The sequence below is a fragment of the Lithobates pipiens genome, unplaced genomic scaffold (assembly GCF_037356315.1).
Source record: "Lithobates pipiens isolate NorthernLeopardFrog02 unplaced genomic scaffold, aLitPip1_a1.2 Scaffold_22, whole genome shotgun sequence".
Lineage (NCBI taxonomy): Eukaryota > Metazoa > Chordata > Amphibia > Anura > Ranidae > Lithobates > Lithobates pipiens.
Window position 1 is genome coordinate 65,008,476 of NW_027507784.1, and position 16,144 is coordinate 65,024,619.

The 16,144-nt window shown below is 39.2% G+C and overlaps 1 protein-coding gene across 30 annotated transcripts in view; it reads left to right on the top strand.

Moving 5' to 3' along the window:
* The window catches only part of NEB (nebulin), a 300,983-nt gene that overhangs the window by 155,806 nt on the left and 129,033 nt on the right, over positions 1-16,144 (top strand). For all 30 annotated transcript variants that reach the window (XM_077447687.1, XM_077447688.1, XM_077447689.1 and 27 more), the window contains 8 exons: positions 353-457; positions 1,389-1,493; positions 3,340-3,651; positions 4,735-4,938; positions 5,025-5,129; positions 5,231-5,335; positions 15,582-15,893; positions 16,024-16,128. In XM_077447687.1, coding sequence (XP_077303813.1) covers positions 353-457; positions 1,389-1,493; positions 3,340-3,651; positions 4,735-4,938; positions 5,025-5,129; positions 5,231-5,335; positions 15,582-15,893; positions 16,024-16,128 — 1,353 coding nt within the window. The remainder of the gene's footprint in view (positions 1-352; positions 458-1,388; positions 1,494-3,339; positions 3,652-4,734; positions 4,939-5,024; positions 5,130-5,230; positions 5,336-15,581; positions 15,894-16,023; positions 16,129-16,144) is intronic.

Here is a 16,144-nt window from a genome sequence, read left to right on the forward strand (position 1 = left end):
AGAAGTACTGGAGGCGGATATGGGAGGAGGTGATGAGGGAGCTAGAGACCAGGTGGTCTTGGGAGGAACAAAGTGGGCGATTTGGTTGGTATTTTGAGACTAGACTAGTGATGTAGCTGGGGGCAGAGTTGTAGATGGCTTTGTAAGTAAGTAAGTGTTAGTATTTTGAATTTAATTTGTTGGGCAAGTGGCAGCCAGTGGAGGGATTGGCAGAGAGGGGTAGCATCACTGTTTAGTTGCAATTTGCTTTATCCATCAACATTAGTATTCCTATCATTATAGTAATATTGTAGTATTGCAGTATTTGTTGATGATCCAAAACCTATTATTGAAATGTTTCCTTCCTGTGTAGTGGGTGTACAGAGATGCATGGGATCGGGAAAAGACTAAATTCAGCCTCCCAGCAGACACTCCAGGAATGGTACAGTCCAAAGTCAACGCTGCCAACATCAGTGAAGTAAGTCTAATTAAAGATGCCTAAGAAACAGGAATCATATGGAATTTTGCTTGGTTCTGCCTCATAAGAATGTTTTTACTGATTTTGTTATTTTTCTGCTTTATTATCATCCATAAGCATTGCAAACAATCAGATTTGGTTCACAAAAGTGAAATAAGAAGAAAAAAAATTGTACAATATCTAGGAAACTTACAAGTTTGTAAATAGGACATGTTTTCCTTGCTACTACTATCTCCTTATTGATTATAGCACTAGAATGCCCACTAGCTGTGCCATTGCATTTTTTATTTTTTTTGCCTGTTGCTTGGTAAAGCTTTCTGCAGACACAAAACAACCAGTTTAAACAAATGCTCTAATATGTCTGCCTTACCATAAGTCATAGAAGAAGTCATAGATTATTCACCACTCTTTCTGTAAATATACTTGTGTTTGCTTGCACATACCCTTTCTAATGCCTTCAGGGAAGGCCTGGATTATACAGTAATGAGAAATGAAGGGGTGAATCCTATTCACCAATTAAAGAACTTCAAAAAAGTTGTTAAAATATATCTAAAACCAAAACCTTTTTTCATTTTGGATGGGATCCCTGTCAGTTTTTCTTTGTGTGCGCCATTGGGAAAAAAGTAGCAGGAACATAGACAGCAATAAAAACATAACAGAGCTTTTAACTCCATAACTACCCTATCCAAAACTAAAATAAAATGTTTTGGTTTAAACTACATTTTAATTTCATAAAAGCGTTTTTTTTTTTTTGTTTTGTTTTTTTAAATCTAACTATATATATTTATTTTTTTCTATTTTTTACAAATGATTTTGGAAACAGATAAAAATATGTTAGGTGCTTATAAAATGTATTAATTTTGTACTTGCTAATTAATTCAAAATAGGTAGTGAACATTAAATCATGTTTTCTTTTCTTTGAATTTTCCAGAAACTCTACAAGAAAGACTGGGATAAAGCCAAGACAAGTTATGATTTAAGAGCAGATGCTGTCGGCGTTCGCAGCGCCCGGGCTTCAAGAGACATAGCCAGTGACGTAAGGATCCCTCTTACATTTACTCAGACAATTTAGTTTGCCAGTGTCAATGTCAATCTAAACAATATACTGGATATACCAAGGCACTGTATATGGAAAATGATAGTGTTCAATTACATAATGGGGGAAATTTACTTAAACGGGAGCACACAGAATCTGGTGCAGCTGTGCATGGCAGCTTCTAACTTCAGCTTGTTCAATTAGGCTTTGAAAATAAAACCTGGAAGTTGATTGGTTTCTATGCAGATTCTTTCTACCAGATCTACCAGGTTTCTACCAGATTTTGCACTCCTTACTTTTAGTAAATCTCCCCCAAAATGTCATCTGTAACACAGTTAAAAATTATTAAATCTAATCTACACCTTTAAAGTAGGTTTTACTGCTAAATCTAGTACTATTTTGTTATTGGCTTATTTACACTTTAGTGAAATCCATTCAAGAAGATTTCTAAGAAACATGGGAATGATTTGTTTGATTGGAGCCCATCCATATTTTAGTTAGGAGGGTTCCCATCCAACTTTTACAGACTCACATGTCAACAACAGTGCAAGACCCTCATCCTTCTGTTGCTTACAATGCCTTGTTGTCTGAAGTCAAACCATTGAAATACAGTGTTAATATAAAACCAAAACAATCAGTGGGTTGTGGCATTCTGCAATAATATATTTTACCAGCAGGTGCCAAACAGTGAAATATGTAGCTGCAGCAAATTGTTCAAAAAATACCCAGACTATGTGGATTATTTATATAACTTTTTGTGATTTTTGTAATATTGACTAGAGAATATTGTAATGTTGACTAGTACTTCTTTAACCCCCCTCACGGTATTCCCGAGTCTGGCTTGGGATGGAATTTTTATACCAAAAGCGGTAACCCTGAGCCAGACTCGGGACCGCATCGCTGGATCAAGGAGGGGGTTTACTTACCTTCTCCCCTGGATCCAGTGATGTCCCCGCGCTGTACGAGCGAGCCGTGTCTCGCTCGATCTATCACGGAGCCGAGCTCCGTTCCCTGCGAGCGTTGCGACGCACAGGGATGGAGATCTGCGCCAAATTAAAAAAGTGAAACACTCACTATACATACAGTATAATGTAATCTTACAGATTACATTGCTGTGTGTAATAATTTCACATCCCCTTTGTCCCTAGTGTTCTGCCCAGTGTCCTGCATGCAGTTTTATATAATAAAAACTGTTCTTTATACCTAGAAAATGGAGATTGTCCATAGCTACCAAAACTGTCCCTTTACATCAAAAATGATTTTAGACCAGCTAGAAAACAGCGATAATAAATTAGAATCACTCGCAGAATTGAGCGATAGCGATTTGTGGGGAGATCCGTCATCAAATATTGAAAAGTAATGACAGTGACAATTCTGCAACTGAGCAAATTTCAGTGTTTTTGATTTGATTACATTATTGAATAATTTTTATTATTTTTATATTATTATTTGGTATAATTATTTATAGTTATTTATTGTATTATAATTTATGATTTCATTTTTCAAACTTTATCATGCGGGATGTCTGCTAGACTCTTGTTTGGACAGATTTAAGTGAGTTATTGCTAAGAATTACAGGACTACAATATAAAACGCCAAATTTTCATGCAAAATAATTTTACCGGTTTTAGCACCTAAAATCCAAAATAATCGTACCGCCAGGGAGGTTAAATCACTTTATAAACCTGACTTTGCATCACAGATGTATGTATGAGCATAGTAACTCCTAGTACCAACTCTGAATTAATCCTTATAATAACTTAATAAAACTGGATTTAGAGTGGTTGCTTTGGGTAAATTCACTTTGTCATAGTGATATTAATTAAACATATTTACTTTTTTGCAGTACAAATACAAGACTGCTTATGAGAAGCAGAAAGGTCACTACATTGGGACCCCAACTGCCCAAGATGATCCTAAACTGATGTGGCTGATCAAATCTGGTAAACTCCCAATTGACAGGCTCTACAAAAATGATTATGAAAAGACCAAGACCAAGGTTCACATACCAGCAGATGCGGTGTCCATCCTAACGGCCAAGCAAGTCCAGGCGGCTGCCAGTGAAATTGACTACCGTCATTACCTGCACCAATGGACCTGTCACCCCGACCAGAATGATTGTATTCAGGCTAGGAAAGCATATGATTTGCAGAGCGACGTGAGTATATGAATCACTAAACTACGGCAGGGTGGCAATACTGTATATTACTTCAAAGGCCTACAGAAATTCATAAAGTTTCTTAAATTCATAAAATTTCTTAAACCATCAATACTGCTTTTGTATAATGCAACATGTCTTGTGATGCAGAAGTAATGACTATCAGCATTATCACTGCGTGCTGATTCATAAACCTGTAGTTTGCCAGTTAGCACCTGGCCACACCTAGCCTTGCCCACTGACTTCTAGGTTGACATCACTGCCTTTGCTGCTAAAATCCTACTACAGTTTGGTACAGTGTCTGGGAGGGGGAGTATATGAGGAAAAAATGAAGGAGGATTCAGATTACTCAGGGGATGAAGTTTATTTCTACATTATGATTGTGCACATATTAACTGGACTTGGGACATATTTCTAGCACACAGGAGCATTTAGATGTACTTGAAAGCAGTGGTCATCAACCCTGTCCTCTGGGCCCGCTAACAGGCCAGGTTTGCAAGATAATTGAAATACATCACAGGTGATATCATTTGCTGCTCAGTGATTGCAGTGTTCTAGTCCACTTCTCCCCAAGGTAATACATAAAACCTGGCCTGTTAATGGGCCCTGAGGACAGGGCTGATGACCACTGCTTTAAAGGACATTTTTTCAAGCACAGAATACATGTCACAAAAAGCATTTGATGAACGCAACTCTTTTCTAAGATTTAGTTGATAGATTCGTCCAAAACAGTGATGCTATCCAACTTTCTAGCAAGTGAAGTCAGCCTGGAATTATTGTAGCCTTGAAGTTTGCAAGTGGCTTCTTTCTGAGACTTATGAGTTAGGGATTTCATTATGTTTTAGAAGATATCCTTTAAAGTATTTAATATATTATTTTGGCCAAGGTTATAATTATATTTTTGTAATATATTGAAAAGGGAAGGTTTCATGTTTCACTATTTCTGTTTTCATGACTTCCATATTTTGGTTGGCCAAATGCCCTTTTTTGCAGTTGTGGTTCCCTTATCATGTAACCACAGCAATCAGGTCTAGTGCTGGAAACTTTTGCATCAACTTGTACCATCACCCTTAATTTTTCTAGGCTATCTACAAATCTGATCTGGAATGGATCCGCGGGTGTGGCTGGTTCCCTAACGACTCGGTGGAAGTTAAGAAAGTGAAGAATGCCCAAGAGATCTTAAGCGAACACCATTATCGCCAGCCGGCCAGCAGCATTAAATTTACCAGCATTGTCGACCTACCAGTTGTTGTCCTGGCAAAGACCAATGCTGACCAGATCAGCTCTGTATGTCCACCATTTTGTCTATTCTATGATAATTCTAGATTGTCAAATTACCAGGCTTATAATCAAAAACATTTCTTCTTTTAAAGAGCAAATACAAAGAAGCTTGGGAACAAGACAAGAAAACAATTCATGTCATGCCAGACACACCTGAGATTATGTTGTCAAAGGCAAACGCTATTAATGTCAGCCATGTAAGTGGTTATACATTTTCTAAAGTCCAGTGAATATAATAACTTTTCAAAAAGTCTGTATGTGTCATAAAGTTGAAATTGATTATGTTTTTCTTTTCTAGAAACTATACACAGATAGCTGGGATAAGGTGAAGATGATCTATGACATGAAAGCTGATGCTATCTCCATCAAAGCAGCTAAGGCCTCTAGAGAAATTGCAAGTGATGTGAGTATTCCAAATTATATTGAACAGAAATGCATAATTTTTTGGTACATCGTTGCTTTCTTAATTTTTTGCGGTCCTGGACTAAAATGTAACATTTTTAGAAATGTGTTTTCCTTTTCCGTTTTTATTAACAATTTGCAATATGTTTTTGACACAACGTGTGAAACTTTAGGCTTATTGTTATGTTTTCCAAGGTCACACTTTGCTGTAAAGTCTGCTGTTTACAGAGCGCCAACTGTACACACAATAGTGCATGACTTATGCCATTAGCTCTGTCCCAAGTTTCATTCAGACAAAGCAATGCTAAAAGCAGGCAACAACCACTGCTGTTTAATATACTTTTAAATTACGCACAGTGCTCTGGGAATCTATTGTCACTGTGAATTAGATGATTATTGTATAACAAAGGCTGTATATATAGATAGCAAAAGTAACAATATAGAAGGGATGGACTGCACCTAAATTAAGAGGGTGCAGATGTGCTGGGAGTAAATATGGCCAAAAAGTTAGAGGAGTTTTTAAACTAGGTGACGGGGGAGGGTCCAAAGGTAGATATAGTCAGCGCAGAACATAGTCCAGAGGGTAGTATTGGGGGCATTAGTGGTAGGTTGACTAAAGCACATAAACCCAAGCTAAGAAAAGTGACAAGTCCTAGTTGCAATCTTGGAACATCCAATAAGAGGATAGTATGCGACTGGTCTAAACTACATGGCATGTTCACCAATGCCAGGAGCCTGTGAAAATATATTACTAAATATAAACTCGTGCTGATGGAAACAGCTAAGTGATAATGAAATACAGCTGCTGTAGACAAGGTGCTAATCACTTGGAAAAATGTGGATAAAAAAATACAGCGCTCGCAACACACAATATAAGTGAAAACAACAAAAAAGTCCAAATAAAAATCCAAATAAATGCAATTGAAGTGTTAGTCCACAATGAAGTAGGTGCAAAAAATGCTACACAAACTTGCAGGAGTACAGTGACACACCCTTTTGCATCCCCATTAACCAGAACAGGACGACCCCCAGCTTTGCAGTTCAGGGGTCACTTCAGGCTTGTAAATGGTATCCCATACACGTGGATTGGTGTAAAAACATCAGATGGTGGATCGGTGTAAACATCAGATGATAGATTCCAATAGGAGGCTCTCAACAGGATATGCAGGCACCCAAAAATGAAAAGAGGATGGACTAATAGTGAAGTACTGTTATAAAAGTTGATTTAATGCGCATAGGGATTGGTACTTACGAAAAGACAGTTAAAAACAGGCATGGATATATACCTGTAAATACAGGAAGCAGCCATTCATAGCATGTGATCCACAGACCGGAAGTGGTGACGTCAAACCAGGAAATTATGTCAATGCATTTTACCCTCCCTCAGGGCATCATCAGGAGGTCCTTGATGACACCCTGAGGGAGGGCGAAATGCATTGACTTAATATCCTGGTTGGATTTCACTTCCGATCTGTGGATCACACGCTATGAACGGCTTCTTCTTGTATCTACAGCTCTATATCCATGCCTGTTTTTAACCGACTTTTTGTAAGTACCGATCCCTATGCGCAATAAATTAACTTTTTTAACAGTACTTCATTATTAGTCCATCCTCTTTTCATTTCTGGGTGCCTGTATATCCTGTTGAGAGCTTCCTATTGGAATATATCATCTGATGTTTACACCGATCCACCATCTGATGTTTTGACACCAATCCACGTGTGTGGGATACCATTTACAAGTGTTAAGTGACCCCTGGACTGCAAAGCTGGGGGTCATCCTGTTCTGGTGAGTGGGGATACAAAAGGGGGTGTCACTGTACTCCTGTAAGTTTGTGAATCATTTTTTGCACCTACAGTGGTGTGAAAAAGTGTTTGCCCCCTTCCTCATTTCCTGTTCCTTTGCATGTTTGTCACACTTAAGTGTTTCGGAACATCAAACCAATTTAAACAATAGTCAAGGACAACACAAGTAAACACAAAATGCAATTTGTAAATGAAGGTGTTTATTATTAAAGGTGAAAAAAAATCCAAACCATCATGGCCCTGTGTGAAAAAGTGATTGCCCCCTAAACCTAATAACTGGTTGGGCCACCCTTAGCAGCAACAACTGCAACCAAGCGTTTGCGATAACGTGCAATGAGGCTTTTACAGCGTCCTGGAGGAATTTTGGCCCACTCATCTTTGCAGAATTGTCCTAATTCAGTTACATTAGAGGGTTTTCAAGCATGAACGGCCTTTTTAAGGTCATACCACAACATCTCAATAGGATTCAGGTCAGGACTTTGGCTAGGCCACTCCAAAGTCTTCATTTTGTTTTTCTTCAGCCATTCGATGGTGGAGTTGCTGGTGTGTTTAGGATCATTGTCCTGCTGCAGAACCCAAGTTCGTTTCAGCTTGAGTACACGAACAGATGGTCGGACATTCTCCTTCAGGATCTCTTGGTAGACAGCAGAATTCATAGTTCCTTTTATCACGGCAAGTCTTCCAGGTCCTGAAGCAGCAAAACAGCCCCAGACCATCACACTACCACCACCATATTTTACTGTTGGTATAATGTTCTTTTTATGAAATGCAGTGTTCCTTCTACGCCAGATATACTTGGACACACACCTTCCAAAGAGTTCCACTTTTGTCTCATCGGTCCACAGAATGTTGTCCCAAAAGTCTTGGGGATCATCAAGATGTGTTGTGGAGAAATTGAGACGAGCTTTGATGTTCTTTTTGCTCAGCAGTGGTTTTCTCCTTGGAACTCTGCCATGCAGGCCATTTTTGCCCAGTCTTTTCCTGATGGTGGAGGCATGAACGCTGACCTTAACTGAGGCAAGTGAGGCCTGCAGTTCCTTGGACGTTGTTGTGGGGTCTTTTGTGACCTCTTGGATGAGTCGTCGCTGCGCTCTTGGGGTAATTTTGGGCGGCCGGCCACTCCTGGGAAGGTTCACCACTGTTCCATGTCTTCGCCATTTGTGGATAATGGCTCTCACTGTGGTTCGCTGGATTCCCAAAGCTTTGGAAATGGCTTTATAACCCTTTCCAGACTGATAGATCTCAATTACTTTCTTTCTCAATTGTTCCTGAATTTCTTTGGGTCTTGACATGATGTGTAGCTTTTAAGGATCTTCTGGTGGACCTTACTGTGTCAAGCAGCTCCTATTTAAGTGATGCCTTGATTGTGAACAGGTGTGGCAATAATCAGGCCTGGGTGTGGCTAGAGAAATTGAACTCAGGTGTGGACAACCACAGTTATAGTATGTTTTAACAAGGGGGGCAATCACTTTTTCACACAGGGCCATGATGGTTTGGATTTTTTTCACCTTTAATAATAAACACCTTCATTTACAAATTGCATTTTGTGTTTACTTGTGTTGTCCTTGACTATTGTTTAAATTGGTTTGATGTTCCGAAACACTTAAGTGTGACAAACATGCAAAGGAACAGGAAATGAGGAAGGGGGCAAACACTTTTTCACACCACTGTACTTCATTGTGGACTAACTGTTCAGTTGCATTTATTTGGACTTTTATTTGGACTTTTTTGTTGATTTCACTTATATTGTGTGTTGCGAGCACTGTATTTTTTTTATCCACAATGCCCGGAGCCTGTCAGACAAGATGGGTGAACTAGAGATACTGTTGTACGAGGAGGATTTGGATTTTGTGGGAATTTCAGAGACTTGGTTCAACAGCTCTCATGATTGTCTGGCAACCATTCAAAAGTATACCCTTTATCGCAGTGATAGACAGGGTAAAAAAGGGGGAGGGGTATACCTGAATATCAAGAATTATGTACAAGTGAATGTGAGAGATGACATCACTAAGGGAGCTAGGGAGAAGGTGGAATCCTTATGGGTAGAGCTCCAAAGGGATAAAGCTAAGGGGAAAATAATACTGGGAGCATGCTATAGGTCCCCTAACCTGAGGGAGGAGGGGAAGGCAGACTTCCTATCTCAAATTGGATTAGCAGCAAGGTTGGGAAGTGTTATGATAATGGGGGATTTTAATTATCCAGACGTAAACAGGGCAGAGGGAACCACGCATTCGTCTAAGGCTCGCCAGTTCCTAAATGTCTTGCAGGACAATTTCATGGGTCAGATGGTAGACGCACCAACTAGAAATAAAGCGTTAGTAGATATGCTGATTACCAACAATACAGACCTAATCACACAAATAGGAAAACATAAGGGAAATACAAAGACACTGAATTTCACAAGAGCCAACTTCCCTAAACTACGAACCTTGCTAGAAGATATGAATTGGGATAAAATCTTAGGAACAAAGAACACAGAGGAGAGATGGGTTCATTTTAAGAGCATATTAAATAAGGGCCTTAGCCAGTGCATCCCATTGGGTAATACATTTAAAAGAACAAAAGTCCTGGATGGCTTAACTCCAATGTAAAAATGCATATAAAAGCAAACGAGAAGGTCTTTAAAAAATACAAGGTTGAGGGATCAACATCAGCATTCAAACTTTATAAAGAATTACAACAAAATGTAAGGGTGCAATTAGGTCAGCTAAGATAGAACACGAAAGACACATAGTGGAGGAGAGCAAAGAAAGTCCCAAGAAATTCTTTAAGTATGTAAACAGTAAAAAAGGGAGAACAGACCATATTGGTCCCATAAAGAATGAGGAAGGACATCATGTTACAAAGGGTGGGGAGATGGCGAAGGTATTGAATTTATTCTTCTCCTCAGTCTTCACAAGGGAATAGGGGGGCTTCAGTAACCAAAACTGCAGGGTTTATCCTCATGACACATCACAGGAAGCACCCTCATGGCTAACAGCAGAAAGAATTAGAATTAGACTTGGGAAACTTAACATGAATAAATCACCGGATGGCTTGCACCCTAGGGTACTTAGGGAAGTCAAGTAATTGCCAGACCATTGTTTATCATTTTTAATAACAGTCTACTGACTGGAATGGTACCATCAATGTAGCATCAATATTTAAAAAGGGCCCAAAATACATCCCTAGGAATTACAGACCAGTTAGCCTAACATCAATAGTATGCAAGCTCTTGGAGGGGATGATAAGTGACTATATACAAGATTTTAGTAATGAAAATGGTATCATTAGCAGTAATCAGCATGGACTATTGAAGAATCATTCTTGCCAAACCAATCTATTAACTTTCTATGAGGAGGTGAGTTGCCATCTAGATAAAGGAAGGCCTGGTGTATCTGGATTTTGCAAAAGCATTTGACACAGTTCCCCATAAACATTTACTGTACAAAATAAGGTCCGTTGACATGGACCATATGGTGAGTACATGGATTGTAAACTGGCTACAAGGGCGAGTTCAGAGGGTGGTGATAAATTGGGAATACTCAGAATAGTCAGTGGGGGGTAGTTGGTTCCCACAGGGTTTTGCGCTGGGACCAATCCTATTTAATTTGCTCATAAATGACCTGGAGGATAGGGTAAACAGTTCAATCTCTGTATTTGCAGACAAAACTAAGCTAAGCAGGGCAATAACTTCTCCACAGGATGTGGAAACCTTGCAGTAAGATCTGAACAAATTAATGGAGTGGGCAACTACATGATTATTGAGGTTTAACTGCTTCCCGACTGCCTCACACAGATATACTGTGGCAGAAGGACATGTACAGGCAAATTAATGCATCTGTACGTGGCCCTTTAAGAGCCGGCTTGCAGGTGCCCGCCCGCCGGGAGCTCCGTGACCGTGGGTCCCGTGGACCCGATGTCCGCGGGGATACCCGCGATCATCTCACTTTGGGAAAGAATGGTGAGATGCTAATGTAAACAAGCATCTCCCCGTTCTGCCTAATGACACTGTGACTGATCAGTGCTCCCTGTAATCGGGAGCGCTGATCAGTGATGTGTCACACACAGCCCCTCCCCCCTGCAGTTAGAATCACTCCCTAGGGCACACTTAACCCCTACAGTGTCATCTAGTGGTTAACCCCTCCACGGCCAGTCACATTTTTACAGTAATCAATGTAATTTTTTAGCATTGATCGCTGTATTAATGCCAATGGTGCCAAAAATGTGTCAGAATTGTCCGATATGTCCGCCATAATGTCACAGTCACGATAAAAATTGCTGATTGCCGCCATGAAAAAAAAAAATCAATAAAAATGCCATAAAACTGTCCCTTATTTTGTAGACACTATAACGTTTGCGCAAACCAATTAATAAACGCTCATTGCCTTTTTTTTTATCAAAATATGTAGAAGAACACGTATCAGCCTAAACTGAGGAAAAAACATGTTTTTTTATATATTTTTGGGGGATATTTATTATAGCAAAAAGTTTTTCAAAATTGTCACTATTTTTTTGTTTATAGTGCAAAAAATAAGAAAAAATGCAGAAGTGATAAAATACCACCAAAATAAAGCTATATTTGTGGGGAAAAAAGGACGTCAGTTTTGTTTGGGAGCCATGTCGCACGACCACGCAATTGTCAGTTAAAGCGGCGCAGTGCCGAATCGGAAAAAGTGCTCTGGTCAAGAAGGGGGTAAATTCTTCCGGGGCTGAAGTGGTTAATGTAGAAAAATTTAAAATAATGTATTTAGGTGGCAAAAATATAAATGTAATCTATACACTAGGGGTAGAACCTCTGGGGGAATCTAGGATGGAAAATGACCTGGGGGTTCTAGTAGATGATAGGCTCAGCAATGGCATGCAATGCCAAGCTGATGCTAACAAAGCAAACAGAATATTGGCATGCATTAAAAAAGGGATTAACTCAAGGGACAAACTGATAATTCTCACACTCTACAAGACTCTGGTCCGGCTGCACCTGGAGTATGCTGTCCAATTCTGGGCATTAGTCCTCAGGAAGGATGTACTGGAAATGGAACGTGTGCAAAGAAGGGCAATAAAGCTAATAAAGGGTCTTGAGGACATTAGTTATGAAGAAAGGTTGCGAGCACTGAACTCATTCTCTCTAGAGAAGAGACGCTTTAGAGTACATATGATTTCAATTTACAAATACTAAAAAAAAATTGGGAAAGGGAGTTTAACAAGACACATGGCCACTTAAAATTAGAAGAAAAGAGGTTTAACCTTAAACTACGTAGAGGGTTCTTTACTGTAAGAGTGTCAAGGATGTGGAATTCCCTTCCACAGGCGGTGGACATAGCGGGGGGGCATCGATAGTTTCAAAAAACGATTAGATAAGCATCTGAACGACTGCAACATACAGGGATATACAATGTAATACTGACATATAATCACACTCACAGGTTGGACTTAGTGGAGTTGTGTCTTTTTTCAACCTCGCCTACTATGTAACTATGTAGTTATGTAACATATATACAGCAATAGCTTGGTTTAAAACTTGAAGAAAAAACCTAAATAACAACAAATACCCCAAACCATTATAGATCTCTTTTAACATCACATGTGTTCATGCACATATTGCAGACTGCTGTTATAATAATAGAATGGTAGAAACAGTAACACACCAGCAATATGATGCAGAGATCAATGATAAGAAATAAAAAGAGAAATGCAAGTATGCTTTTTTTGTAAGTTAGAGGTGGAGGTGTAGTTCAGTATTACCACATCAATTTCCCCAGCAAATACCTAAACAATTTAGGAATTTCCAAAAATATAAGACATACAACTAACTGTATGGAGTTATGTGACAAACTATGAACATTAAAAAGGCATGTATGAAAAGTTCCATTTAGTGGTCTAATTTCAAGATCAAGAAGTCTTCATCAGACCAGGTTGTGCCAACTCCAATCTATCAGGCTTGGTGTGAGTTGATCATATTGTACAGTAGCTCAAGCTGTACACTTTGACCAACTCACACCAAGCCTGATAGAACATTTTGTTTCTTCCACAAGGGCATTGTCCTAAACATGCAGGAATACACCTCCTTGGTGTCTGGGTTATGTATTGTTAAAAGCATATAGGCAATCTTTACCTTGCAAATGTTTTAATGTCTCAGTCTGGTTGTGCTTGTTTTAATCAAATTGTTAATAAAATTGATTTTTTAAATAATTTTTGTGCATCTCAGTGCCTGTAAAGTCCAGTACCAATCCTTTGACGAGTATTCACAAACACCAAGTCAATTTCTTGTAAGGTTTCCCGCCACCAGCTTTAGTCTGAAGCACCCCCTATTTTGGACCTGACGACCAACCATTTATCGTAAATTTTGCAAATTTATGTGTTGCTGTTTTATAGACATGTGCAGAGTAAAATATTTTGTTTCGGAATTTCGTTTTCGTCCGAAAACTTAATTTATTTAGTTACTCCCGAAATTCGTTTTTATTTATTTCGTTTTTCGTTCAAAAATCGAATTCGTCCGAAAATCCACATGAATTACGGTCGAATCTGTCTTTAAGGCTTATGGTGTCTGTCGAATGTATAAAGAAGATTCGACGGAGCTAGTATATAGCATACTTTAGAACCCCTGTTAAAGTCTATGGGACTCCAACATTCAAAATCTAAAGTGCTAATTTTAAAGACTAATTTGCAAGTTACTGTCCTAAAAAGTGTTTGGGGACCCGAGTCCTGCCCCAGGGGACATGTATCAATGCAAAAAAAAGTTTTAAAAACTGCAGTTTTTTCAGGAGCAGTGATTTTAATAATGATTAAAGTGAAACAATAAAAGTGTAATATTCCTTTAAATTTCGTAGGGGGGGGGGTGTCTATAGTATGCCTGTGAAGGGGCTCATGTTTCTGGTGCTTAGAACTGTCCCTGCACAAAGTGTCATTTATGCAGGAAAAAAAGTCCTTTAAAATCACTCGCAGCTATTATGAATTGTCGGCTCCCGTAATACAGAGAACACTCATTGAAAGTCATTGATAAAAAATAAAAAAATAAAAATTAAAAAAAAAAGCGTGGGGGTCCCCCAAATTCAATTACCAGGCCCTTCAGGTCTGGTATGGATATTAAGGGGAACCCTGCCTCAAATTTAAGAAAAAATTTGACGTGGGGTTCCCCCTAAATATCCATAACCAGACCCTTCAGGTCTGGTATGGATATTAAGGGGAACCCCGCATCAAATTTAAAAAAAAATTGACGTAGGGGTCCCCCTAAAAATCCATACCAGACCCTTTATCCGAGCACGCAACCTGGCAGGCCGCAGGAAAAGAGGGGGGGACGAGAGAGCGGCCCCCCCTCCCTCCTGAACCGTACCAGGCCACATGCCCTCAACATTGGGAGGATGCTTTGGGGGTCTGTGACCCCTCAAAGCACCTTGTCCCCATGTTGATGAGGACAAGGGCCTCATCCCCACAACCGTGGCCGGTGGTTGTGGAGGTCTGCGGGCGGGGGGCTTATCAGAATCTGGAAGCCCCCTTTAACAAGGGGACCCCCAGATCCCGGCCCCCCCCTGTTTGAAATGGTAAGGGGGTACAAAAGTACCCCTACCATTTCACAAAGAAAGTGTCAAAAATAGTTAAATAAGACAAACACACTTTTGAAAAATGTATTTATTTATTTATTTATCAATGACTTTCAATGAGTGTTCTCTGTATTATGGGAGCCGACAATTCATAATAGCTGCGAGTGATTTTAAAGGACTTTTTTTCCTGCATAAATGACACTTTGTGCAGGGACAGTTCTAAGCACCAGAAACATGAGCCCCTTCACAGGCATACTATAGACACCCCACCCCCCCCCTACGAAATTTAAAGGAATATTACACTTTTATTGTTTCACTTTAATCATTATTAAAATCACTGCTCCCGAAAAAACGGCCGTTTTTAAAACTTTTTTTTGCATTGATCCATGTCCCCATGGGGCAGGACCCGGGTCCCCAAACACTTTTTAGGACAGTAACTTGCAGAAACTTTTCTCTCTGTCAAATCTTTTTTCTCTGTCGAATATTTTCTCTATATAATTTTGGACTAATAGAGGTAAGGTTAGGCACATTCGACCACAGGTTCTATAGACAGATTGTTATTGTCAGAGTAATGTCGAATCTCCTATTCTATATCGAACTGTTGTAACAATGAAAACGAAAATAAAGCATTTATTTATGTCGGATCTTTCGTTTTTCGGATTTTGTGCTTTCGTTATCGTTTGTCAAAACGAAAACGAAAATATCTGAAATTCGGACGAAAATGCATTCGGACGAAAACGAATGCACATGTCTACTGTTTTATAGTTTTATTTTATATGCTTTAGCTTGAGCATAAAAGTTTACTTTATTATATCATGTTCTAAGGAAAACATGATTGAGCCCAACAAGATCAATGTATTGAAGAACTGTGTATATCATAGATCAGAATATTTGATGTTTTTTTTTTTTTTACAATTTACAGTACAAATACAAGTTGGCCCACGAGAAGCAGAAAGGTCACTACATTGGAACACCCACAGCTCATGCTGACAATAAATTGGCCTGGTACTTGAAGGCTTCCAAGCTTCCCAGTGACCTAATTTACAAGAAAGACTTTGAAAAGACAAAGACAAAAGTGAACCTGCCTGTAGATATGGTCTCAGTTGTTGCTGCTAAGTTATGCCAGAAACTGGTCAGTGATATTGACTACCGTCATTATTTGCACCAATGGACATGCCTACCAGATCAGAATGATGTCATCCAGGCTAGGAAAGCCTATGATCTTCAGAGTGATGTAAGTTTGTGTGATTAGATACATATTTATCTTTAGCAGATTTTGGAGATTCGACATAAAAGCCTGGTGTTATTGGCTAAGTTAGAATTCACCACAAATCTCCAACTAAACATTTTTTGTTTGTCCTTAGGCAATCTACAAGTCAGATCTTGAGTGGCTGCGTGGTATTGGATGGATGCCAAATGAATCACATGATGTCAAGAAGGCTAAGTTCGCCCAGGATATCTTGAGCGATGTATATTTTTTTTCTC